This window comes from Lathamus discolor, chromosome 5 (genome assembly GCF_037157495.1).
Source record: "Lathamus discolor isolate bLatDis1 chromosome 5, bLatDis1.hap1, whole genome shotgun sequence".
In the NCBI taxonomy this organism is placed as follows: Eukaryota; Metazoa; Chordata; class Aves; order Psittaciformes; family Psittacidae; genus Lathamus; species Lathamus discolor.
Genome location: NC_088888.1, coordinates 18818204 through 18842193, shown reverse-complemented (window position 1 = coordinate 18842193; position 23990 = coordinate 18818204). Strand labels below are relative to the sequence as shown.

The 23990-nt window shown below is 52.1% G+C and overlaps 2 protein-coding genes across 12 annotated transcripts in view; one reads left to right on the top strand and one right to left on the bottom strand.

Annotated features, from left to right (window-relative positions):
- Positions 1–431: 431 nt before the first annotated feature.
- On the bottom strand, positions 432–23599 carry VEGFA (vascular endothelial growth factor A). Of its 11 annotated transcripts, XM_065679964.1 has the most exons (9): positions 22853–23599; positions 16897–16948; positions 11643–11839; positions 9792–9868; positions 9348–9380; positions 9038–9184; positions 6581–6652; positions 5306–5437; positions 432–3064 (listed from the first exon to the last, which is right to left on the bottom strand). In XM_065679964.1, the coding sequence occupies exons 1-9, from the start codon at positions 22916–22918 to the stop codon at positions 3043–3045; spliced, it is 798 nt and encodes a 265-aa protein (XP_065536036.1). In that variant the 5' UTR covers positions 22919–23599; the 3' UTR covers positions 432–3042. The 11 variants fall into 11 exon arrangements, 10 of the variants coding, with proteins under 10 accessions (XP_065536036.1, XP_065536037.1, XP_065536039.1 ...); XM_065679965.1 differs by lacking the exon at positions 5306–5437; XM_065679967.1 differs by lacking the exon at positions 9038–9184.
- Positions 17151–23990, top strand: part of GTPBP2 (GTP binding protein 2) — a 220971-nt gene continuing 214131 nt past the window's right edge. Inside the window, exon 1 of the mRNA XM_065679962.1 lies at positions 17151–17154. The gene's annotated coding sequence lies outside the window, so the exon portion shown is untranslated. The remainder of the gene's footprint in view (positions 17155–23990) is intronic.

The window sequence follows — 23990 nt, the reverse complement described above, 5'->3', positions numbered from 1 at the left end:
AGCATTGCTTTCATCTTGGATTGTAAGCTCCACCAGGATCGCATCTACTCGTGCTTGTACAGTGCCCAGCACACGAGGCTTGGCTCCCAAGACAGAGGCAGGCCTGGGACCATCACCATGCTCCTTGGCATCAGAGACTGGGAAGGAACCCAGAAGTCCTGCCCCTCATTGCTGCCCATTAAGACCACCCTCTTCTCACAGAGCAGGGAACTCGGGCTGAGCTCCACACATATATTTTGGTGCCTACCTCCCATTCATCTCACCAGGCTTTAAGTACCTAGATGGTTTTGGAGGCTCTGGGACCAAATCCAAGAGTCCGTCTGGCAGGTTGCTGGTGCCCTGTATCCTCCAGGGGCAATGCTGGAGGGACTGCTACACAATGGAAGACAACCAAGATGCAAGGCAGAAGGAGAAGGCAAAGGAAATCAAGGTCAGAATTAAATTCTTTAATACAAAAAAAAGTTTGTTTGTCGTCGTCGTCGCTGTTTAAGATATATCTGTAATTTCTTTGTTTAAAAATAAATATGTACTAAGGAATATCTTGAAAAAATTCACTAGACACAATATGTAGTGTTAATATCTTTTTTCCCCGCAATTATTACAGATAAACAGTAGCACCAATAAATAAAATGATAACAAATATTAAAATTAAAAAGGAGAGAGATTCAAGATGTAGAATTTTCTATTTTTCCTGTTTCTTCTTTTTACATATATAAAAAAATCGTAGCGTCTATTTAATCCGAATCACACATATACATAAACATATATATATATACAAACACATAGCCAAATATATATATAGTATGTAGATGTATATCTAACTCTTGTCTCAATAGGAATGTGTAGGGGTAGGTGTTAGAGAAATTAATTAAATAACTGCCCATAACATGCTACTGACTCTGCCAACAATTGGGGAGAGATGGGACGGGACAAGGGGAAGGTTAAATTTATACACAACCAGTACAAATAAAAAAAAAAAAGAAAAAAAAAAAAAGGAGGTACGGCTTATAAATAGTTGAAATTAAATATTAACAAAGAATACTGAAAAATCCCTACTCTCTCATTAAATTATCTGTTTAATTTCTAATTTAAAAAGGGATATTAAATAAGTATATAAAACACTTTCTCTTCCCTCCCCCCGATCGGAAGCCTCTGTCTTGCGCACGATGCAGCATGAGTATTACACATTGCAGATGCAGGCACCCACCCGCGTGTTTTTCCTCCTCCTGAAAGCCACCAGTCGGATGGGGAGTTCCTAGTGGTTAGTAGTCACTTGTTGTGAGTCTGTTTTTAGACTGTCTTGTCTTTTTGGAAGCCTTCCGTGTTGTACATTATCAGGCGTTGAAAATTCAATTGCAGATGATGTTTGGCAGCATTCTGACACAGACCGAGTACCTTTTTGATTATTATTATTAATAATAATAATTTTAATCACAGAACTAGATTATATATATCCACATAGATGTACAAACACGCTTTCAGGGGTGTGTGTGTGTGCGCGCGTGTGTACGGTGGGTTTCACATACACCACAGCGTATATTGCAGATACACACATAGCCAAGATTCTCGGACACGGCTTAGGGATTCCGGCTGCCTTCACATTTGATTCTCCAGCCCAAGACATGGAAAAGGGGCCTGGTATTTACAGTATGTCATAAAAAAAGAAAAAATCTTGACGTTCTTAAGGGTCGTTCACACCGGGCACATAAACTGAAGGCAACAAAAAATGTATTCTTTTCCCCCCTTCGATCTTGGCATACATATATATTATTATTTTTTTATATATATATATGTATAAAAATAAATATATATATATAAAAAAGAGAGAAAAACACAAACATACATACACACAGACACAAATGCACACATTCACATACACACACACACCCCCCTACTGTGTATATACTTTTGATTAATATCCCTTTCCAGAAATGTTCCGTAAGCATCTTGGATGCTCTTGAGTGGCAGCTCTGTGCATGAAGAAAGCAGACAGTGCTGAGTAACTGTGTGGCTATGCACCGGTCCCCATTCTTGCTTCAGCACACTGTAGGCCTTGTGTCCTTTTGCAGCCACCAAGGGCGGGAAATCTAGACTCCTGTGATACTTCCTTGAATGGAAAGTTAGTGTGCATCAGCTGCCCACCATCCTTAAAAGAAGCCAGCGTGTTTCTCTGGCAAAGTTTCTACAGCGAATAAAGTCAACGCAAAATGTACACTGACATCCCGTGTCCCAGCAAGGCAGGCAGGTTATGAGACGAGTAAGGGCGAAGGTTGGGGGAAGAGAGGGGAGGAGGAATCCTTGATCACGGAGATGGCCATTTCCTTGGCCTTTGACCCATCGCACCCTAGGATGCCGCTCTTTGGAACTCCCTGCCCATCCTCTCCATCACCTCTCCTCCCTGTCCCAGGCAAGGAGAAGGTGGTTTGTGGTACAGCACACTCTACAGAGAAACAGCGGAGGCCGCACAAGTCAGTTAGAGTTAAGAAGTTTACACCCAGCGCTTCTACTCAAGTCCAGTCTTAGCTTGTTTCTTATGCCCCAAGTAGCCCGCTTGTGTCCACAGCAGTCGAGTATTATCCAGTGAAGACACCAATAACATTAGCAATGTTAAAAAAAATAATCAGTATATATATATATATTATATATATATGTGTGTGTGTGTGGTTAAGATATACATATATGTATATATAGATGTGGTTAAAATATATATACATATATATATATGTATATGTATGTATACACACATATATATGTATGCATGGCAAAACCCATCAAATACACCCCTATAGTCTTCCTGGCTCTGTTATTTAGCAGCATGAAAAGAAAAATAAAATAAAACAGTTCAAAACCCAAAGGTGAATTCTGTGCGGCGGGTGCCTTGGGGAATGTTCCTTCCGGAGTCCATCGTCCGTACTGAAAGTGCTGTGCTCTACCGATCCTTCATTTTTAGGGTTCATTTGGATTAGTGTTTTGTTTTTTTTTTCTGTCCAGGCGAGAAATCAGGCTCCAGAAACAGGGCTGCTCCCCCTTCTTTTCCGCTGCTCACCGTCTCGGTTTTTCACATCTGTTAGAGAGGAGAGGGAAGGCAAAAAAGAGAGCAGGGTTTAGTGTTTGTGACGGGGGTGCGGGTAGGACAGGGAAGGGAAGGAAGGGAGGTGACTAATGTGTTTAAGAGCACATGGTGTTAAGACATGGCATGACGTCACTGGTGGGGTGAAGTGCTGTGCAGATGAGGCAAAACACCTGAGAACCTCGACCCATGAACAGGTCGATGAGTTCTATTCCCCCAGGTTCATTTAGGGCAGGAAGGAGGTACTGGCACAGGGGGGAATTTAGGAGCAGAATCAGAGGCTTCCTCACAGATGAGCAGAGTGACTTGTTTGCACCCTCACACCATGCACACATAGACACACACAAACACATAGAAAAACAAGGCTAAGCAATGCATGCAGAAAGACGCATTCCCTCAGCTCCCCACCTAGCCTCTTGTTTAGGTTGGAAGCAGTGCAGACAACAAGGCCTCATGCAGGAAAGAAGGTAAAAAGAAAGTGCCTCTCATTTGACTAGCTGCCATGAGCAGGAGTTAGCACCAGAGAAATCAGCAACAGCCTGAAGAAGCAGCAGGAGAAACGAGAATTTACCCTCCCAGGTAGGGTCCAATTCTAATTCTACAAGAAAGAGCACAAGCAACTTCACCTTAACTAGCTTTTTACCTGGAAACAGATAAGCTACCCACTCCTATGACTCCTTCCTATCTTTCTGGCCAACACAGCAGCTCTGGAAGCCTCCCTTAATGACAATTATCCCACCAAAGAGAGCAACCAGTAAGAGAAACTAGTAAACTCCTTCTGCCATCATGACTTCTTTGGGGTATTGGTTTTAATTTGTATTTGTTACTATTTCTCACCTTTCAAATTCTGCAGGGTAATTTCCAGCTAATCTGGAGTTTGGGGAAAGTAGAGAGGGAAAATTAGGTCTGGCCTCACACTTCAGGGGTTGCTCGGAGAAGGTTAACTCCAGAAGCTGCTCTATTCTGGCTTCTACATCAATTACTTTCCCACTGAAATAACAGCATCCCAGAAAATTCCTCTGCATACAGAGCAGTTTCCACCACAGCGGCAGTGCCAATGCCACTCTCGTTTGGGCACAAAGCATTTTCACACCAGAAAGAAATACTTGCTACTTGCATCAGCCTCATTCACCTAGCCAATTCCCACCACGGAAATGGAGGCAAATGGATGCCTCCTCTCTCAGGGTGTAGCCGCAGAGCACCCTGGATCTCTCTCCCTTAGTCTCTCCCATCCAGCCACTGCAACACTCTCCAGGAGGAATCTCCTAGATCTCTGAGAGAGGGACCTGAGCTCAGGGTCACAGCCAAGGGCTTATTAGCAACCCCATTTCCATGTCTCTCTCTGGTTAGGTAGAATGATCCCACACCAGAGATGCACTCACAGCTGCTGTGAGTCAAGATACCCCCGAGTTCACCAAACCACTCAGTTGAGAACAAGGAATCCATTCCTGCACGTGTCTATGCCACAGATGGTGTGTGACAGGTAGCACTCAGACGACACATGCACAGCATGGATCTCTGAACAAACGCTAACCACACAGTGTCTTCGTGTCTCCCACTCAAACTGCAGACTTCTGCCTGCCTTCACCCAGAGACAGACTTAATCCTGCCACATTTCGCTTAACGCTGAGTGCAGCCCCCCAAAACACAACTCTGGCCAAGACATGGAGAGGGAACTCTGAGCACAGTGCAAGGGAACAGGGTACTCTTCCTGGCTTTTAGAAGAACAGAGACAAAGGAGAACGTGGGGAGAGCCTTGAAGGAGGATCCTGGCCTGGCTTTCCTCCTTCTGCATACAGCAGTACCTACAAGCCACATAAAAAGAGCTTGGAAGGCAGGGGTGGTCAAATCCTAGTCAGCTAAGGATATGTCTCTATCCAACAGTATGCTCAGAGTTTGCATACAGATAATGTACAGAGGGCTACAGACCCTCCTTATGGCTACCTCAGCAAGATGAACTCTGTTCTACAGGAAAGGATACCTTAGATACAAATGCCCTGTCTCCAGAAGCCATCCCCATCCAAGTCCTGACAGCACATCTGAAATGCACAGCTGCCCTCTGACACAGGGAAACTGTCCTCATCTCAGTTAGCCCTTCTGCCCTCTGGCCCACGTAGGACAGCGAAAAGAAGTAATCATACAGCACTGGTGCCAGAAGTTAGCAGGAAGCAAGCTCCCCCCTCTTTCTCTTTCTCTGTCTTTCTCTTTGTGTATTTCATCCTTCAGGACACAAACCTGCAAGTGCGCTCGTTTAACTCAAGCTGCCTCGACTTGCAACGTGAGTCTGTGAATTTGCAGGAACATTTACAGGTCTGGGGATCTTGTACAAACAAGTGCTTTCTCCTCTCTGAGCAAGGCTCACAGTGACTGCAAAAAGGCAAAAGGAAAGATGTCTAAGCTACAGCGCTTCAGCAGAAAGAAAATACACATGCAACACCCTAAACATCAAAGCAATCCCTCTGCCCCCTCCCACAGCCCCCATGCCGCCCACTGGAGCGTCGTGGGCTGATGGATTTTCCAGCAGCACCCCGGCAGCCCCAGGACAGCACCCCTTTGCATTAGCGTAAAGAGAAAGAAAAAAGGCTCTCTGCACAGTATTCACAAATGCTGCATTGGATCCATAGGCACAGGCCAGAGGGAGGAAGAAGGAGAAAGCAAGGATGGGAAGGTGAGAGGTCCCAGCCAGCTACTGACGTTATCAATGAAAGGCGTTCTCTGAAGTGGGCTATTCCAGTAGAAAGAGGCCAGCGGCTAAACGAGTTAAATACACAGGGTCTCTCCTCCCCTGAAAAGCAGCTGGGCTGCAGCATCAGATGATTACTCCTGCAGCCAGCACTGCCCTCCTTTCTGACAGCCCCATCCCAACCTTGCCACCATAGGACATAGGAGTGTCCTGTGAAGGGGTCGTGAATTTACAATGCAGAATTCTGTGAAACGCCGTGAGAGAGGCAGAGCGAAACGGACAGAGAAAGACAGGGAGAGAGAAGCCACCAAATGCAGCAGAAAGAGAGAAGAAAGGAGAGAGCGAGCCCACCCGGTTCCCCAGCACCCCCTCTCCAGCTTCCCGCCGTCCCACCTCTCCTCTCCGCCTGTGACTCCACCAGACACGCACGCACACGCACGCACACGCACACATGCACGGCAGACGCCAGCCTCCCTGTTGCCAGTCACCGTAGCAGTGAGGGCACAAGATGAGTCGGGGGAAGCGGACGAGAGAGTTGCAACCAGAATGTGTTGAGAAGAGGGCGCAGGGCGCTTGCCCGCCCGTCCGCACTCCTGTGCCTTGGGAGAATTGTCACCACTGATGATTAGAAAGCCAAGCAAGCTAAAGCCACCTTCCCTGAGATGCCCTCAGTGCCAGAGCGGTGCCACCACCAGTGCTGCCCCTGCAGGATCTGCAGCCCACCAGTGACTGGGAAGGGAGGGTGAGATTTGCATGAGCAGCAAGCAGGCGGATTGCTTTGGGGAAAGGGAGGGAAGAAAGTCTACAAGCAGAGGACACAAACGTACAAGCTGAGTGGTTTGTACCGGCCTTTCTTGCGCTTTCTCTTTTGACCCTTCCCCTTTCCTCGCTTTGATTTTCTGGAAGAAAAACAAAACAAAAAAAAAACAGAGAAAGAGAGAGAGAAGGAAAGAAAGGGAGAGAGAGAGAAAATGGAAGAAAACGCAAGGAAGAGGAGGAAAAAAAATACAGCCATGTGCCTTGCTGGGAGGGGGAAGCACATGGGGCAGGACTGGACGGCAGGTCCCAAGGCCGAAGCATAGATCTCCACCTCGCACACACATTCACCGGCCCTCCTGCGCTCCTGCCAGCACCGCAACCAGCCTGCCCATGGCCAAGCCAGTGCCAGGGGACTCAGAGACCACCGCCAGCAGGGCTGCTGCCAGCAGAGGCAGATCTGCTGCCCCTCCAGATCACAGGGGCAGTGGGAAAGGGACAGGGCATGAGGGGAAGGAACAGAAAGCTTCGTGAAAGCATCACGCAACCGCAGGGAGTGCAGACAACCGTTCCAAGCGACAAGCACGGGCGCACACTGACTGACAAGAGGCAACCTGAGGGGAGAGGCTCTCCCCAGGGAAAAGGAAACTGCTCTGACCTGATGCAAAGCCCAGCACCGGGCCTAGGAGGGGGCAGCCAAGCTCCAACAGCTCTGCTGCCAGGGTGGTGGTGATCCTGCCTTGGGATGGAAGCAAAGGGGGCCTCGCCTCAGCACCCTGCAGACAAGGGGTGAGACCTGGTCTACACAGCAGCACTGTGTGGGAGAGAGCTGTCTAGCCTGAAGGCTCTGCTTACCCATCCCACCTCCTGCGTGTGGTCTGGAGGGCTCCAGGAGACCTCATCGGATGTCTGCTAACCTCCCCTCTGGCAGCCTCTATCCTGAGCACTGGAGGGGAAAAAGGGAGGCCTGACCTAGTTATGACACCCAGGAGATAACCAGCAAGCAGCTTTCAGATTTTCCCTCCTTTCCCTCCTTCCTGTTGCCTTCCACGTGGATCTGTCAGACAGATGAGCAGTTGGAGCCAACACACTGACTCCATTCTGAAAAATCCACCAGTAGCTCCTGACTCTTGGGCAGGCCTAGACACTAACCATGGACCTCTACAGGCCAGTGAGAGCACAGGGAGAGAGGGAGGCTGGAGCCTGCGCTGCTTCTGAGCCACATTAGCACAGGACCAAAGGAGAGACATGCAAGGGGAAGGCCCTAGGCAAAGCACCAGGGCTTGTCAGGCAAGTGAGCCCCAGCATTGCAGTAGTTCAGCAAAGGCTCCCTCATTCCCTGGCACAGCCCACCTCAGGAAGGAGCTGTGATGGGGACATGGGGGACAGAAGGGAAAGCACCACAGGTGTTTCTTAAGCCCTGTTCAAGTCGTCTCACTGGAATGAGTGTCAAGAGCATCAGCTTGCTCCCAGCCTCTGCCCTACATGTCAGGAGTCACAAGGAGGCGGTGAGGGGAGGAAAATCGACCTGAAGGGAGGAGAGGGGCACCAATATAACAGGACTTTCAATCCAGCACAAATCAAAGCACACCAGTCTCTCCCATTCCTTCCCTTCCTTCCCCAGGGAGTGCAGAACCAGCAAAGAGCAGGCAAGGTGCTGTTAGAAGAGGAAAGGGAATGCAACGCAGTCCAGGCTGGCTGCTTCACCCACACCCATCCTCACCAGAGTTCACACAGACCCAACTCTCGCACACCTTCAAACCGCAGAGCCACGCAGACCGACCGTCCCCGGCACGGCCCTGCTCAGAGAGGAGTGCCAGCTGCACACAGCCCAGTGCAGCCAGGAGCAGATTTCCAAGGGGAGGAGGAGAGGCTGGAAGGCAGCTAGAAATACACAACCACCAGGAGAGGGGTGAAAGAAGTTCTCTCACTCTCCTGCTTGCTCTCTGCTCAGCCTCATCTCCCAGTATTCATTCACTTCCTCTCCCAACTCCATACTTCTGACCAGCAGAGCTGCTACCCCAGCCATGCACAGTCCAGCTGACTCTCACCAGAGAGGTCACTCTTTCTTTTCAATGTTGTTCCACATTTTGTGATCATCCCTGCAGCTACTGCAGGACAAGAGCTTATTTCTCTACTTTCCACATCGTTTTTACTTTCAGGAGGAAGGAAAGGGAAGGTTGTGCCTTAACCTCCTTCAGGTCACAAGAGCAAATCCATCAGACTGAAAAAACTCTCATGAAAGCCTCCATCAAGACCCGGACAGGACATCCACCTCCCTTTACACCCTCCCTGGCCCCCACCCAACCAAAACCAGAGCCACATCCTGCGTGGCATCTGTCCTGCCTCCACCAGACCTCTATTGTCACCTCTCCGTGTAGCCAGCAGAGTTCCTACCCAAGCTGCTGTGAAAGAAGCCAGCAAGTACTCACTCAAGCAGCAAGAAAAAAATTAATCATAAAGAAAGGCAGCGATTTGCAGTAACCAGAAACACCCCAGGAAGAGGGAAGGGAGATTAGGGGCTGCACCTTGAATCCATTCTGGTAGGACACACACGACGAGACCTCCCTGACTCAGAGTAAAGCATTAGGAATGACTGCCATGGCCATGGGTCATGCAAGCTCCAAGACTGGGGTATGAAGGAACAACCATCAGATCTGGGTTTCTGTGCCCACCTGGAACGGATTCAGAGTGTCGCCCCATGCACTACCATATGCCATTTCCAAAAACACCTTCTCCAAGTAAATACCTCCAACCAAAGAAAAGGGCAAGGGGCAGTGGGGAGAGGAAACACCAACCAACCACCAAAAGAGAAAGGAGGAAAGGCTTGTCACTTACTTTTCTTGTTTGTTTTTGACATCTTTCTTTGGTCTGTGGGGGAAGAGAGAACAAAGGCCTCATTAGAAGGGAGCTTACCACATATGCTTCCAGTATTATCCCCAGGTCCCACCAAGTCCAAGGAAGGACATGCACAGCTGGCATTGCAGGATGCCCATGGCAGGTTTAGTGGTCCTTCTCAAAGTGTTTGCTCTCCTTTTGCATCTCACTGGCAGCCAGTGCCAGAAGACCCCAGGTTGCAGGCTAGCACTGTCCACCTGTGATATCTGGAGATGGAGGAGCCGCAGCAGCAAATTACTTCTTTTCCCAGGCTCAGCCATCCCTCTGCAAACCAGCTGAGGAGACTGCAGAAGCCTCTGGACAACAGTCCCAACCCAACGGCAGAAAAAGGAAAGGTTCAGAATAAGTTTATTGCAAGAGGAACCAGTGCTGCTCCATTCTCACCTGCAGTCACATTTACTGTGCTGTAAGAAGCTCATGTGCGCTATGTGCTGACTCTGATGGGGTTTAATTCTCATGATCTGGAATGAAAGAAACAGAGAGGGTCACTGCCCATTCACTATTTATATTCACAGCTCCAAATCAGCCTGCTGCACAGCAAAGCATTTGCACCCCAGGTGCTCCTGGGAAGAGCATGGCAGAGTTTGAGCTGGCTTTGAGGCCCCATTCTCCCAGTCAGGAAGGTCTTTGATCACAAGCAAGCAACACCACCAGACTCGTGCCAAAGCTCTGTTTGCTCATGTATTCAAGGTGCCAGCACTGGTGGACTGCCTTGAAGAAAGACATGGCAGAGGGTGTAACACCATAGCAAGGTTCTCACTGAGCTGTCCCTGGTTGATGCTAGAGGGACGGTAAAGGAGTATCCAGCCTGCTCTCACATAGAAGCATGCTTTGGTTTAACACAAGGGCCCAAGCAAAAATTCCATATCTGACTCCTTTTACGTATGCCACCATTCCTTCCCAGCTGATATATCACTTTGTCAGTGACTCAACACACAATGTAAATCTGGTCATCTGTGGTTAAAGCAGCCCTGCAGGGCCAGACCTTGTCCATCACCCGGTCCCAGATGCCTCCAGGGTAATTATATTAGAAGCGATGCATGTATTGTCACAGTTTCTCAACCCAGAACCTGACTGAACCATGAGCTCTAGCATTTGCACCACAGATCTGCTCAAGTGCCTCTGACCCCTTCCAGGCATGCAGGTATATCAGCCCAAAACTGTGATTCAGCAAGGAATGGTAGGAAGACCATCCCCAGCTACACCATGCTCAGGCCCAAGCTAGAGCCTGCAACTGGAAAAGCAGTATAGAGAGCCATGGAAGGACACAGACAGGTTCCCCACCAGAGTTCAAACACAGCTCAAATGACATGTAAAAAGAGCTCACTGGTTAATCACTCAGTACTGCATGTCTCTCATTCATATCATAAAGTGATGGCAATATTCACAGTGGCCACTCAAAAGGCTGAAGGAAAAAGTAGGTGAGGGAGCTATGGGTTAAGGGTAATGGACCACTGTGGGCACAAGTTAGGATCCAGGCTGCAGACAAGGGAGGTGACAAAGCTCTCTAAAGCAGAGTTTACATCTTCCCCATGTGCCCAGCCTTTTCTATCACAGCCATCTCTGTCTCCTCCAAGGAATGAATTCAGCAGCCTCCAAACAAAGGAGGAGGATGCCCAGAGGCAAAGGCTTTTCCACTTGACACTGAAGCAGTGTGTTCCTTAGAGCCCCTTTCCACCCCTGCTGTGCCAACGTAGCTAATGATCCAAATCCCCTGCTCTGTTGGTAAAGGCTGACCTCACGTGCCCTCCGGGAGAGAGTACTGACAGGCTTTCCCCTCTTGCACTACCCAGCTGCTTTCAGATCAACAGCTGTGTGGACCAAACACAGAGTGAAGTTGCACCACGGGCCCAAAGAGCATCTTCTTTGAGGTTTCAGAGGTAAGAGCATCAGAAATGCTCCTTTGCATTATCTTAAACATGAAGTGCTCCTTTGCAGAAATGCTCCTTTGCATGCTCCTAGCAACTCTATTTGGGCACTGGCAAGGTCAGAGCCAAAAAACCAGATTCTCCGCTTAGCCTTGATTAGACATGGGCAACTCATATTTTAACCCTGCATGGTGCAATGCCGCGTACAATGGTTAGGAGATAGGTTAGTCCTGATCTGATAACCTCCAGTTCCCTGTGGTAGGGTGCCCTTCCTCTGAATTAGCTGGGAGCTGAGACTTGGAGTGGCTGTGATGGCTGACTTGCTTCCTTTCACCCAAGCATGCCAGCTTGCAAGTCGGGCCCTCACCTCCATCGTGACGTTGTACACATCCACAGGGACACATTCTAGGCCCTCATCGCCGCAGCAACCCGCACATCTCATCAGAGGCACACAGGATGGCTTGAATATGTACTCCACCTCATCAGGGTACTCCTGGAAAATGTCCACCAGGGTCTCAATTGTCCTGCAGAAGCTGCGCTCATAGACTTCCAGGAATTTGATAACTAAAAGAAGGAATGGAGGGAACAAGTTAATGCAAACTTAGCTCAAGTACATCTAGTGCTTCACCCCTTAAAATGAGACAAGACAGTTGCAACACATGTACCACATGCTCTTCACCAACAGTCTTCCAGCTAGGCCTAAGTCCTTAGTCTCTACCCCCTACACACACACACACAAATCAAGTGGGGACAGAAGGAGACAATCTCCTTATTGCTGCTTTAGGGCAGAGGCAAAATAGACCACAGCCTCACTTATATACCCTGCTATCCCCCATACACTTGGATATGCTGCCACTAAGTATACTAGCTCAGCCAAAAGGCACCTGGGGCTGCTGAGGATGATCTGCACTGTAGGTTAAAACCCTTCACCGATTTGCCATTTATCCCTTTTCAGAAACAGCCAGTGGATGCCCCAGTGGCTTTTAGAAGGCAAGGGAATAAGCCAGAAGCATCCTTTCTACAGCATTCAGAGCAGAGACCCTTCCAAGAACAAGCAGAAGGTTCTGAACCATGCATTCACGTATCTTCACTCTTCCAGTCAGCCACTTCTTTTGCTCATGAAGAACATCACCTCAACAGGCCACCTCAGAGCCACAACAGCACTTGCTACAAGTCACAGCCTCCGTGTCTCCACACTGACCACTTTCCCAGACCAAGGAATCAAGCCGCCCACTGAAAGACTGAAAGCAAGCCCACAGCACCCCCAGGATTAACCAGACCATACACTTGGCTACCAAACCACAACGAGGCAGTGTGGGAGGGGCAACAGGGTGGATCTGCCATGATCTCCCTCCTTCCCTGCTAATGGAGCAAACACTAACTGCTTGCGATCTGCACTGATTTCACAAGCGTTTCTCAATGTTTCTCAGTCTCTTGCCAAAGCTTCATTCTGTTGCTTGGTCAAGGGTTGGAGAGAATTAAAGAGATGAGAAATTGGATAGGTAAGTACACACACACAAAACCCAGCTGCTAGTACAGGTCTGCAAACAGTCAGTACCTAGAGCCCTCCAAGCCTCCTAGCTCTACCAGCATGCAGGTAAAGGAGGATGTCCCAAATGGAGCAGAGGATAAGAGTACACACAAAGAGATAGTACCTGCCCATGCTGTTATGCACTATAATGATCCACCTGTACAGTATGCAGAGTCCTACAACACCATGGTTGATAACTCAGAGTGATAAGAGCAAACTGCTTGCATCATGGAAAAAAATGGTCTCCAGTAAGCGTTTCTAAAGTGCCCTGAACTTGTGACAAACTGGCATAAAGGTTACTTTGCCACAAAAATGCAAAAGCTGCAGGGCTTGGAGCTCACAGCCTGCAGTTAATTGTTGAAAGTTAATTCTAGGTCACACAGAGCTGACAGTGCCACAGTGCTGAGAGCGGGTACAAGCGGGGAGGAGCTTCCATCCAGGGAGTCTGAAGTGTCAGAAAGCGTGAGCAGCTATTAAAAGAGAAAGTAGCTTGTGAAAGGGAAATGTAGCCTGGCAGGCATGGACTGCTTGTTGGTATTCCTCGTCTAGAAGACAGCATGTTTCTGTTCCTTGTCCTTTCCCCTCCTCTTTCCTCTTCTCCTAACTGCAGTATGCCTCCTGTCTATTCTTCTATCTTGTCTGTGGCTACCTCCTTCTTCCTGTTCCACTTCAGAATGACCATAGCCACAGTGTATATTCTAACAAGTTGAACAATTTAATACGTGGGAAATTCTGTAGGCACAATGACAGTGGCTGAACTGCACTGTTGATCATTCACACTGTGCCAGCAGGAAGGATCTGGGAACTCTGGCAGAGAAGGCACAGTTCTGGACAAAAAATGCTTACAGACCTACGTCAAGGGGAGGGAGGAAGAAAAGAGGGAGGGAAAGCGGCAGTTACCTGTGCAGATCAAATGCTGCTCACCGCAGCAGTCTGGGGCATAAAGGAGGAAGAAACCGAAACAGAGTCAAAAACTGAAGTGAACCTGATTAATGTCTGCCATGCTTCCTAAATGTTTGCACTGCACAAACAGCTGGATTACACCAGAGAATACTGACTACAGATTGGCCACAGAACAGCACACTCAACTTCTTTAGCAGAGCCTTTGCTTTCACTGCTGCACCCTCATGACTATACTTGAGATCTGGGAGATGTGGCATGACCAAATCCTCTCCTTAAAGAATCTAAGAGATTTTGCCCTTACTTTAACATATGACGGTATTCCAAAGTCTGAACCAGCCTCTGAAAATGAAACAGGGAATCTTTCTCCAGCTGCCAGTCTAAAGATCCTGCCATGGAAGGCTTTGATTTTGCCGGACGCAGAGCATTCACTCGGACACTGTGCAACGCTCCATAGTTCATTTGCACAGTTAGCACCCAAACCAGAGCACATGACTGAGGCACAGTCACCCTCACAGCAAAGCCCTGCCCCTGCTACCATACCTACACTTACTCCCATGTACTGGGAGTCATATTCCACACTTTGCTAGGCTGATTCAGACTGTGCTTCCTTTCCATTGGTTGTGCCAGGGACGGAAGAAGGTCTGTCTTTCACGGGGAAACATAGGAAGGTCACTGAAGGACTAACAACACTTGGCCTGCTCCCTTCCTGCAATTCGGGCTTCAGCCCACGTTTAAAGTTAATCCCGCATCTAACCCACTCTCCTACCCCTCAAAACACCTCCAGATTTGAGTCAGAGGTTCTTCTTTGTCAATGGAAGGGGAAGTAAGGTTAAAACCCAGTCTGGGCCCACATTAACTCTTCAGGGCGAGCATAGCCACAGCAGGCAGGATTACGTCCAAATTTGGAGCAGTTGAGTGGGAACATGCTATACTAGAAAAGGAACAAGTTCACAATCACTCTGCCTCCCTTGCCATCAATGGCTTAGCAGCAATGCAGACACACTGTTCTTTTAAAAATAAAAGTGCAGCCACAAGTGCTGGTGGTTTCTTTTATTTATACCAGAAAATCTTTTCTCGTGGAACAAAGAGTGTTTGTCTGCCTCCTCTACAACTTCCCGTGCCACAAAACATGTGGAAGGCTCTCTTGAGCACAAAAGGGTAGCGGCTGAAGCTAAAATTACAGTCTCCAACCAGAGTGAATCTATCCTGAGTAAAAACCTGTTACAACTCGACATCTCAGAGCAAGCACGAAATGGCCAAAGACACAAAATCACCTTTTACCCCAACCCCAAAGCCTCCAGAAGCTCCAGTGGAAGGAGCTGCAGGACTGTCCTCGTGGAACACAGGCACATCATCGTCTCCTCTTTGCAGAAGAGAAACTGAGGTACAGAGAGAGGACCTCCAAGGTCAAACAGCAGGATGGAAGTAGAGCCAAGAAGGTGATGCCAAGAGTCTTGATTTCTAGCTCACAGATATATCTGCATTGCGGAACCAGAAATAGCACCAAGGCAACAGCACCAAAGTCTCACCCCTCACATTGCCAGACTAACTTCTCCCGCGATCCCATCAGCCTTCTTGGGACAGGGAATTAAATTGTTCGATTCTTCTCCTCGCCAGGAAGGTAGTCGCACAGAACAAATGGCACAGATGAGGACACTAGCTCCTTTCTACCAACAGCAGAGGACTGGTTACCAAAATAAGCCTCACAGCAGGCTCCATTTTGATCCCTCTGGAGTCACTGAACCTTCTTCTGTTGACTTCAGCAGGAGCAAGGGTCAAGCGCAACAGGCGGCAGCCTGCCAGCAAATTTTGCCCATGCAAAATGGACACCTATCCCAAACACAGCCTGCCACAAGCCCCTGGCAATGCACACTTAGCCTGTCACATCAATAAAGCTACAGAAATTGAAATCCACTGCAACAACACAAAAAAAGCCAATGTGGGCCCACACTGCTAGAGCCCTCTGCTGACCTCCAGCTGGAATAACGCGGGAGGTCACCACCCGTGGGGACCCTGCAAGACCTCTGCCAGACCCTGCCACGCAGCCAACGGTCTGCTCCGCTACAAAGGTACGGGGAAAACACGGTCGGGATGATCTTACAGCAGCTGATGATCACCTCAGCCTGAAGGCTCCAGAGTCCACAGCCCTTTAACCCCACTTCTGAACTGAGGACTGCAGACAGAACGCCAACCTCCTGCAACGCACTGGGGTCCACAAGACAGGGCTCCTGTGGGAGGCATCACGAACTGTCCGGGGGGCTCACCATTCTCCTGGGCTACACTTCCTTGCACGAACCAACAAGGCAGAGGACAATGCCACAGCCTAGCCGTTGGGCAGCTGGGCAGACACAAAATCACAACAGCTGCTAAGGCACCACCTTGTTTCCTCAGCAGGCAATTGCCTTGCCCATACTGGACCACAAGCAATGAACTGAGTAGAACCTATTGGATCACACTGCTGCCTCCTGAATCTGCTAAGCCTGCTAGCTCAGACTGGAGTGAAAGGGTGCATTTTTCAAGCCTGGCTCTGTACAGCACTAAGCCATAACGTAACTGAGGGGTACCTGGGGCTGTCAGGAGCCACGACTCCAGAAAACCACCCTGGGCTGCCCTTTTCTCCTTGTCTCCCCCAGAGACCTGGCTGGAGCCGGGGCGCTGCTTTAGGCTTTGTTCAGGGATCAGCCCTGGCCTCGCAGCCAGGCACCACCACAGTGAAGATGACAAATCCCTTCCTACAGCACTGTGGCGAATGCCTAGCAAACTGTTCGCCGCTACTTGGCTCTTTGTGTGCGCAAGCATGTGTGTGTGTATATATATATATATATATATAAATGAGCGTGTGTATGTGCACAGGCGCACGCACGCAGTTTCCCTCCGAGCTGTCGGAAACCAGCAGTGGGCTGGGCCGGCCCTGCTGCACGCCCCGGCCCCCCGGCAGCCCCGGGGCCGGCCCCACGGGCCCCCGGTCCCCGCACCCCGACCCGCGGCCGCCCCAGCCCCGCGAGGAGGCGGGGGCGCGGCTCATCGCAGCGAAGGGGTTAATGGCGGCGGCCCCCCGCTCCCGCCGCCGCTCCCCGGGAGGTGGCGGTGTTGGCCGCCGCCGGCTCCCGGGGCTCGGGCCTCCTTCCCCCGAGGCCCCCGCCACCCCGCCCGCCCCCCGCCCGCCGGGCAGCCCCCCCGCGCTTACCTTCGTTGGGTTTCCGCTCCCCATCCCCCAGGGCAGGAGCTGCCTTCGACAACTGCAAAGATAACAGAAAATCGGTCACCACACGGAGCGGCGGCGCGGGCCCGGGGCGCGGGAGGGCTCCCGGGCAGGAGGCGGAGGGGACGCCCCCGAGGTGGAGCCGTTACGGCCCCCCCGGAGGGCACAGAGGCGCCTTTTGTTCCTCCCGGCCCCCGAGGAGCCGGGCGGGACACGGGCGGGACGCACCGACCCCGCGCCCGGGGAAGGGGCAGGCGGGAGGGCGGCGGCCGGGCCTCCAGCGCGGCGGCCGACGGAGGCCCCGGAGGGAGAAACGGGTCCCTCGGGAGCGACCCTGGGCGGTTGCGAGCCAAGACCAGCAAGCACATGTGGGCCCAGGGAAGAAAAGTAACGGGAGTGACCTTCCACTGCTGACATGACCAGTGGGGCCTGGGGGGCATCGCTCTTCTCCCCTGGCTTCCATTTCCCCTGGGAAAGGTGAATCCCCTCAGGAGGGCGCAGGGGAAGGAAGGGTGGCCAGGCACGAAAGGGCATCGCTCCCCTCCCAGTGTCACAGATGTCTGTGCTGAGCAGCGGTGGCCACCGAGGTGTTGGTGTCTGTCCGGGTGTCAGGGCAGTCAGCTGTGACAGCACGGCTTTGCCGACAGCACCGCCAAACCGCCCAGGTTTCCTTCCCTTCCTCTGGAAGGGCAGGCAATGCACACCCTCACCTAACGGCGCCGGTCCCCAGCCCCTGCATGGCCATGCTCCCGTTCCTCTGCTCCCTGTGGCTTCTCCTGGGCAAAACCCAGGCAGGCCCCAAGCTCTGCGTTCACTCCTTCTGCCTTCTGGGGTGCGGGGCGTTTCCAAACCGCTGACACAGGCAGGAGTGGTGACAGGTAACCCACCCCAGACCGGGATGGAGAAGCGTGACACCACTGTGCTAAGGAAGCCTTTTTAATTCCAGGTGAACCAAAAACTCCACTCTTCCTGCTCTGCATGAGGGCTTTAGCTCTGACGTAACTTTCCAGCCAAGTCAGGTTTCCCCCTGCTGTTCTGTGCTGAACCAGAACTGAAAAATGCCCAGCTTTCTTCACTTCTCCAAGCTATGTTGCCACCTGTGTGACGCCACCCACCCCAGAACCTGCTGTCTTTCAGCAGAGGCCCCACAAGAGAGTGGTGATACATACAAAAATACTGCCTCATCAGCGACACGCTGCATTTAGGCTTAGAAAAAGGCCCTCTATGTCGTAGCTACAGACAGAACCGAGCACACCGAAGTCCACCCCAAGCTCACAACAGGAATCCACCACCTATGATCCTCCCGGCAGCCCCATGCGCAGGGCAGCACTACCCTCCGAGCAGCCCAAAGTGTCAGCTTTTAAAAGGAGGGGGCAAGAGAGCCAGCAAAGCCCTAGAAGCCCCTTTCCCAGCCGCTCCTTTGTGTCTGTGCACAGTTCCCTTTGTCTAAAGTCCCCCTCATCGAACTCCTTGTTACTTATTCCAACCAAAGTCTTTCTGTACCTGGGCACAACTCAGCAGCCCAGACCTGTGCCACCCTGTATGTGGATCTGTTTCTTCTCTGGGGAGGAGAGGGCTGGGTGCGCAATCTCAGCGCTGGGACAACAGTTTAAAAAGCAGGTTCCTAGAAACAGTTTCATTCCTGAAGTGTGAAGGTCACTGCAACAGCAGGAACAAAATGGAGGCAGCAAAGGTTGCAGAGGCCTTCCAAAGCCACTCAGTGCCTGACAGCCTAAGGGTCAAAAGAAAACCGCATCAAGGGCAGAAACGCCTCAATCGGTGTTGGAGCACAGGAAGAAGATCACGAGCCAAGTCAGTTTATCCAAGTCACAACACCCCCAGGACCTTTTGCAAAGGGATTTTGGGTTCGCACACAGAATGACCGTGATGGACTGCGCAAAATTAGCTCAGAGACACTTTGAGAGTCATTCTACCCTATGCCAGGCTGCCCAGCCAGCTGCCAAGCCCTCTGCCTCCTTGCACGCACGTATGGTGCACAGGTGATGGGAAGCAGAAGCAAGACACACACTTCCGCTGCTCACCTGCGCCCAGCCAGCACCTTCCCCTGCCCCTGACATACTGGAGCAGGAGCCTGAGCTGCCGTGGAACTCACCTAGACCTGGGTTGTGATCCCACCCTGAAGATGGGAAACAAGATCAGTACCAAGTCTGTAGAGGGCTTAAGATTCCCAGGGAGCTCTCAGCAGAAACCCAGAAGGTTTCCCAGAACTCAGTAACATGCTTTCTGCTCACTATACCAAGAAACTCTCCTGCCCTTTTGGCAGTGCCTTTCACCTGCGGCTAGTGCCCTCAAAGCCCATCCACTGGAACAGCAGGCAAGGCAGGGGCTTTTGCCTCATTTTAAACCAGTCTGCTACATACCAGTCAGGGCAATGGGGAACCAGAAGCGTTCCAAGGGACAAGGCCTGGCATGCCCTTCGGTGGGAGCCTGAAGGTCACACTCTCCTCTGCTGGCTTTTGGCATTACCCAACAGCGCTGCAATACGATTTCCTTCAAATAGATTTTCAACATTTTGCATATGTGTGGAAGCAACTCCTGGGTTCAAAAGCAGGATAAATGACCGAAGGAATGGGGCTGACCAAGGGGAAACTCCTTCCTGTGCCCTTCAGAGGTTGCAGCAAATGCGTATCCCGCAGTGGAGTAAAACTCTCCCTAACAAATAAACCTGCACCTTCCCTGTCCCCCTTCTCCCCAAGTCCCTGTCCCAAGCACATTATACTCTGAAGGGAGAGAAAAGGTTAATCATGTCATTCCTCTCTAACCATCATCCCCCCTCACCACTACCACCAGCACTCTTTCTCTTCCTTCCCCTCCCCCTAATCTGTGCAGGCTCATTAAAAGAGCTTTGTAACTGTTTAGGACTGGAACAAACAATCCATCCACTTTGAGAGGGACTCTGGGACAGGAGTTAAGGCACTTTTCGTCTTAGGCGCTAGAAATTCTCAGCGGTTTCTGCTTAAGGGGAGGGGGGGACAGGACTCACTGCACTCCTTCTCCATTGTACGTGCAAACAGAGGTCAGTAATCCTGAAAGCTGCCAGCACAGCCAAGGCACCTCTGACACGAAGCAGGGCAGACAGCAGAGCGGATTTGGGGTTGCTCAGGAATCAGCAAACCCCTCTGAGATGTCAGCATGGGCTTCTCTCTTCCTGCTCCAAAGAAGTGCTCCCTCCCAGCCTGTCCTCTGAGCACAGACCTGGAGCAGCAATGGGGAAGGTGACCCACTGTGCCCTGGCTGCCTACAGGCTAGAGAGGCAGGTTCTGGTGGCTCCCCATGGCCTGGCACAGAGGCACACCAAAGGCAGGGAGCCTGGTGGGTGTGTGATCATTAGCAGTCTAGTCACAGGCTCGTTCTCCCTCCCTCCTTGTCTGATCCCTGCCTCTTCCCTATGGCAATACAGCTGGTGTGTCCAGGTCCCTCTGCAGTTCAGGGCAGGAACAGAAGAGCTCCCAGACCCTCATCAGGGGTGACCTGCCACCAGGCTGCCATCAAGATCGCAGACAAAGGAAGATGGAGAATGACCGACCATACCCTGTTCTTTAGGAAAGGGGGGGTGGTGGAAGGGGACAACAATGCAACCTCTCTGACCCCACGGAGCTGGAGGACTGCACCGCAGCTCAGCACAGCAACATATGGGAGGGTGGCACTGCAAAACCACCTTTTCTACCCTCTCCTGCACAGAAAGGCTGTCGCCACCAGCAGAGGCAGACACCTGTGGCATCAGCACCACCCAGCCCCGACCACGGCACAGTTTCCCACTGTCCCTGCCTGGCTGCAGAAGTGACCATAACAATAAGGAGTCATCCCCCTACCACCTTCACCAGAGAAGCACCCCTCCTCCTTTGCCTTCAGGAAAGCTGCCCCACACACACTGGACCCCGCTTTCCCAATGCAGCCTCTGCCAGGGCTTTTATTTAATTCTCTCCAACACGCCTGGCTAACTAGATAGGTTTTATTCAGCACAACAGCCAGATTAACAGTACAGATAAATGTTATCATCAAAGCACAAAACCCTAGACCCAGCGTGAAGAGTCATGCCTTCTGCCATGCCCAGAGACACCGTCAAGCTGCCTACGTGAGATCTGCTGGTATTTCTAACGTTCCCATCACCGTGGTGCCCAGGCAATCAACGGACAAATAAGGACAGAACTGAAGGGCAAGACCTCACCATTGATCTGCCTGAGCTCTTACATGGCCTGCATTGCCCAGATACCTGAACATCTCTCAATCTCTCATGTATATATCCCCACAGCATTACCCCCCCCCCACCCCCACCCCACCGACACCCCGTTAATTCTTCCCTACTTCTTTTCCCACCGTTATCCTCTCTCTTTTCTCATCGGCATCATCCTCCTGCCCAGGAGAAAAGGCAGCACGAGGCTTTTACACAGCTCCTAAGGACAGGACCTGGACTCTACCTGATCGGCCGTTTCCTCCTCTGGGGAAGAGGAAGGGGAGGGGAGAAGGAGCAAGGGGAGGGTTAAACGGTATTATCACTAGACACGGGTACAGAGTTGTCTAACCTACAGCCGGGAACAGACACTGCTGCACAAGTTTACTGAGGAGCTGGGAAGCGAAGAAATCCCCGGTTTAGGTGACGGTGGAAAAACTCTTGGAGAGTGGAAAGAATTGTCCCATGAGCCAAATCTGGCAGGCAGGCAGCACGGAGCTGCTGTGTGCCACACTCGAGAGAGAGCTGCGCCTCGGTTCCCATCGAGCACAGCCCAATGTGCGGCTGTCACTGGAGAAAGCAGAGATATAACAGGCTAGAAACAAAGCGTGCAGTGGCTGCATGACTTCGGTTACAGCTGAAATGGCTCCTAATTGGGGAGTTACCTTCCAGCATCGGTGCTGAACAAACAATGTGAATAACTAATTACTTTGCAACGTTTATTATCACGATTGTGGGAGATGATCTGGCCCGCGTCCTCTCCAAGTGCCAGGCAGAAATGGCAGGAGAGAACTAACCTGTTATAGCCTTTAAAACGTAATCCCTGCCCGCCTAGTGAACAGCCACTTTCACGTGGGCACTCTGTCTAAACCCTGTAATATCTCTTGGCAACACAGCCCTCTTGACTCTTTAGAAAAGGCAGATTTAGAGGAGAGGTTTCCACAGAACGCTGCCTTTCTTCTTAATTAAATGAATAAAAAAAAAATAAGAGAAAGAAAAGAAGGAAGAGTTGAAGAGTTGGTTTCTAATCCCTCGGGAATGACAATGAGGCAAAAGTAAAAGTGACCGAGGAGGAAGAGAAGAGAAAAACGCACTGGTTTGTAATCTCGGTGCAGGAGATATGTATTGTGATTTTGGGGGGTTTTTTTTTCCTCCAATCTGGAAGAAATTCAGGATCCATTTTGTCCTCTTTGATCTCTATTTGTTTTTCCAGCTAGGTATTTTGAACTCCACTCGGCGGCACGAACCCGAGCTGGGACCTAAGGCAAATACCGCCGAAACACCCTTTTGCAATGTCAGGAGACCCGAGGACGGGAGGCGAGGCTGATGCAAGAAGCCAGCGCGCTGCCTCCCTACTCCGCGCCGCGCAGCGCCCCGGCGGGACCCCCGGCCCCGCCGCCGCCTCCCCGGTGGGAGCCCCCCGCTGGGGGCGTGCAATGCGCGCACACGTGCGCGGGCACTCCGCACGGCGCTGCCGGCCGCTCCGGGGGGCTGCGGGGAGCCGGGCAGCGCTTCTCCCCCCCCCCCCCTCCCCGCTGCAGCGCTGCACGCACGTGTGTGCGCTGCGGGCACCCACCGCACCCGCTGCCAGCGGCGCGGAGGCATCGCACCGAGCAGGTGGGAGGCGAGGGGGGTCGAACAAATAAAAAGAGGGGGGTAAAAGTCTTTTCCATCGCGGCGTCCCACACACCCTCCCCCGCCGTACGCGGGGCACAAAAGCCCCGGTCCCGTGCAGTCCCCGCCGCTTACCTCCGCGCTCTGCAGATAGAGCAGCGCCGCCAGCCCCCAGTGGATCCAAGTGAGCAGAAAGTTCATGGTTGCCGGCGCACGCAGCGGAGCGGGGCCCGCCGCGCTCCGCCTCGCCGCCGCCCCGCCGCCGCCGCCCCGCCGCGCTCTCGCCCGCGCCTCCTCCGTGCCCGCCGCCGCCGCCTCCTCCTGCTGGGGTGCCGCCGGCCGGGCGCTGCGAGGTTCTCCGGGAAAAGGAAGGTTCCTCTTCGGGGTCTCCGGTTTCACCCCTCCATAAGCCCGGCTCTCCGCCGGCCCTCGCTGCTGCTGCTGCTGTTGCCGCTGCTCTCTGCGGGCGCTCCGCCGGGCCGAGCGCAGGCTCCGCGGCCGCCCAGCCGCCGCTGCTCGGCCCCCAACGCTGGGCAGTCCGAGCTCCACAGCGGCGCCCGCCCGCGGCCGCGCTCCCCGCGCCGGGGCAGCAGGCACCCGCGCCGCGCTCGCTCGGTTTCGCGCACTCACGCCAAAGTTTGCGCGGAAAGTTTCAATGCATCTCTTTGCCTGCGCCCCCTTCTCTTCGCGGTGGCTGCCTCCGGCGGCTCCCCGAGCCGGGGTCGCCTCCCCGGGGGAAGGCAGGGGTTGCTCCCGCCGCCACTCGGCCCGACCCCTCTCCGCAAGTCGAGGTGGTGGCGGCGGAGGGGACGAACAGAGCGCTTTCCTCCTGCCCACTCTGTCTCTTTCTCTCCCTCTGTTCACCGCTTGAAAAAAATCAGAATAGTAACGTTAAAAAAAAAAAAAAAAAAGAAAAAGGAAAAAATCCAACCTGGCTCTAGAGAGGGAGGGAACTGGGGCGGGGAGAGGCTCTGCAGGAAAGGGAGGAAAAAAAATCCCAGCGGATCAAAGTATAGGTGGGGAAAAAATAAATTAACCGAGAGGATAAAGCAAGGCGGCAAGCCAACAGCAGGTCCCGGTGCCCGGGGAGGGCTCTGCTCCCGCGGCGCGCTGTCCCCCGCCGGCACGGCGTGCGCTCCTCGCCCCGGCGCGGCGGCTCCGCGCAGCGCCCGCTCCTAGCGCAGCGCCCACCCCGCCGCCCGCTCGCCGGCGCTCTGCAACTGCTCGGCGCGGCCGCGGGGAGAGACGCTCCGGCAAAGTCCCACCCTCCTCG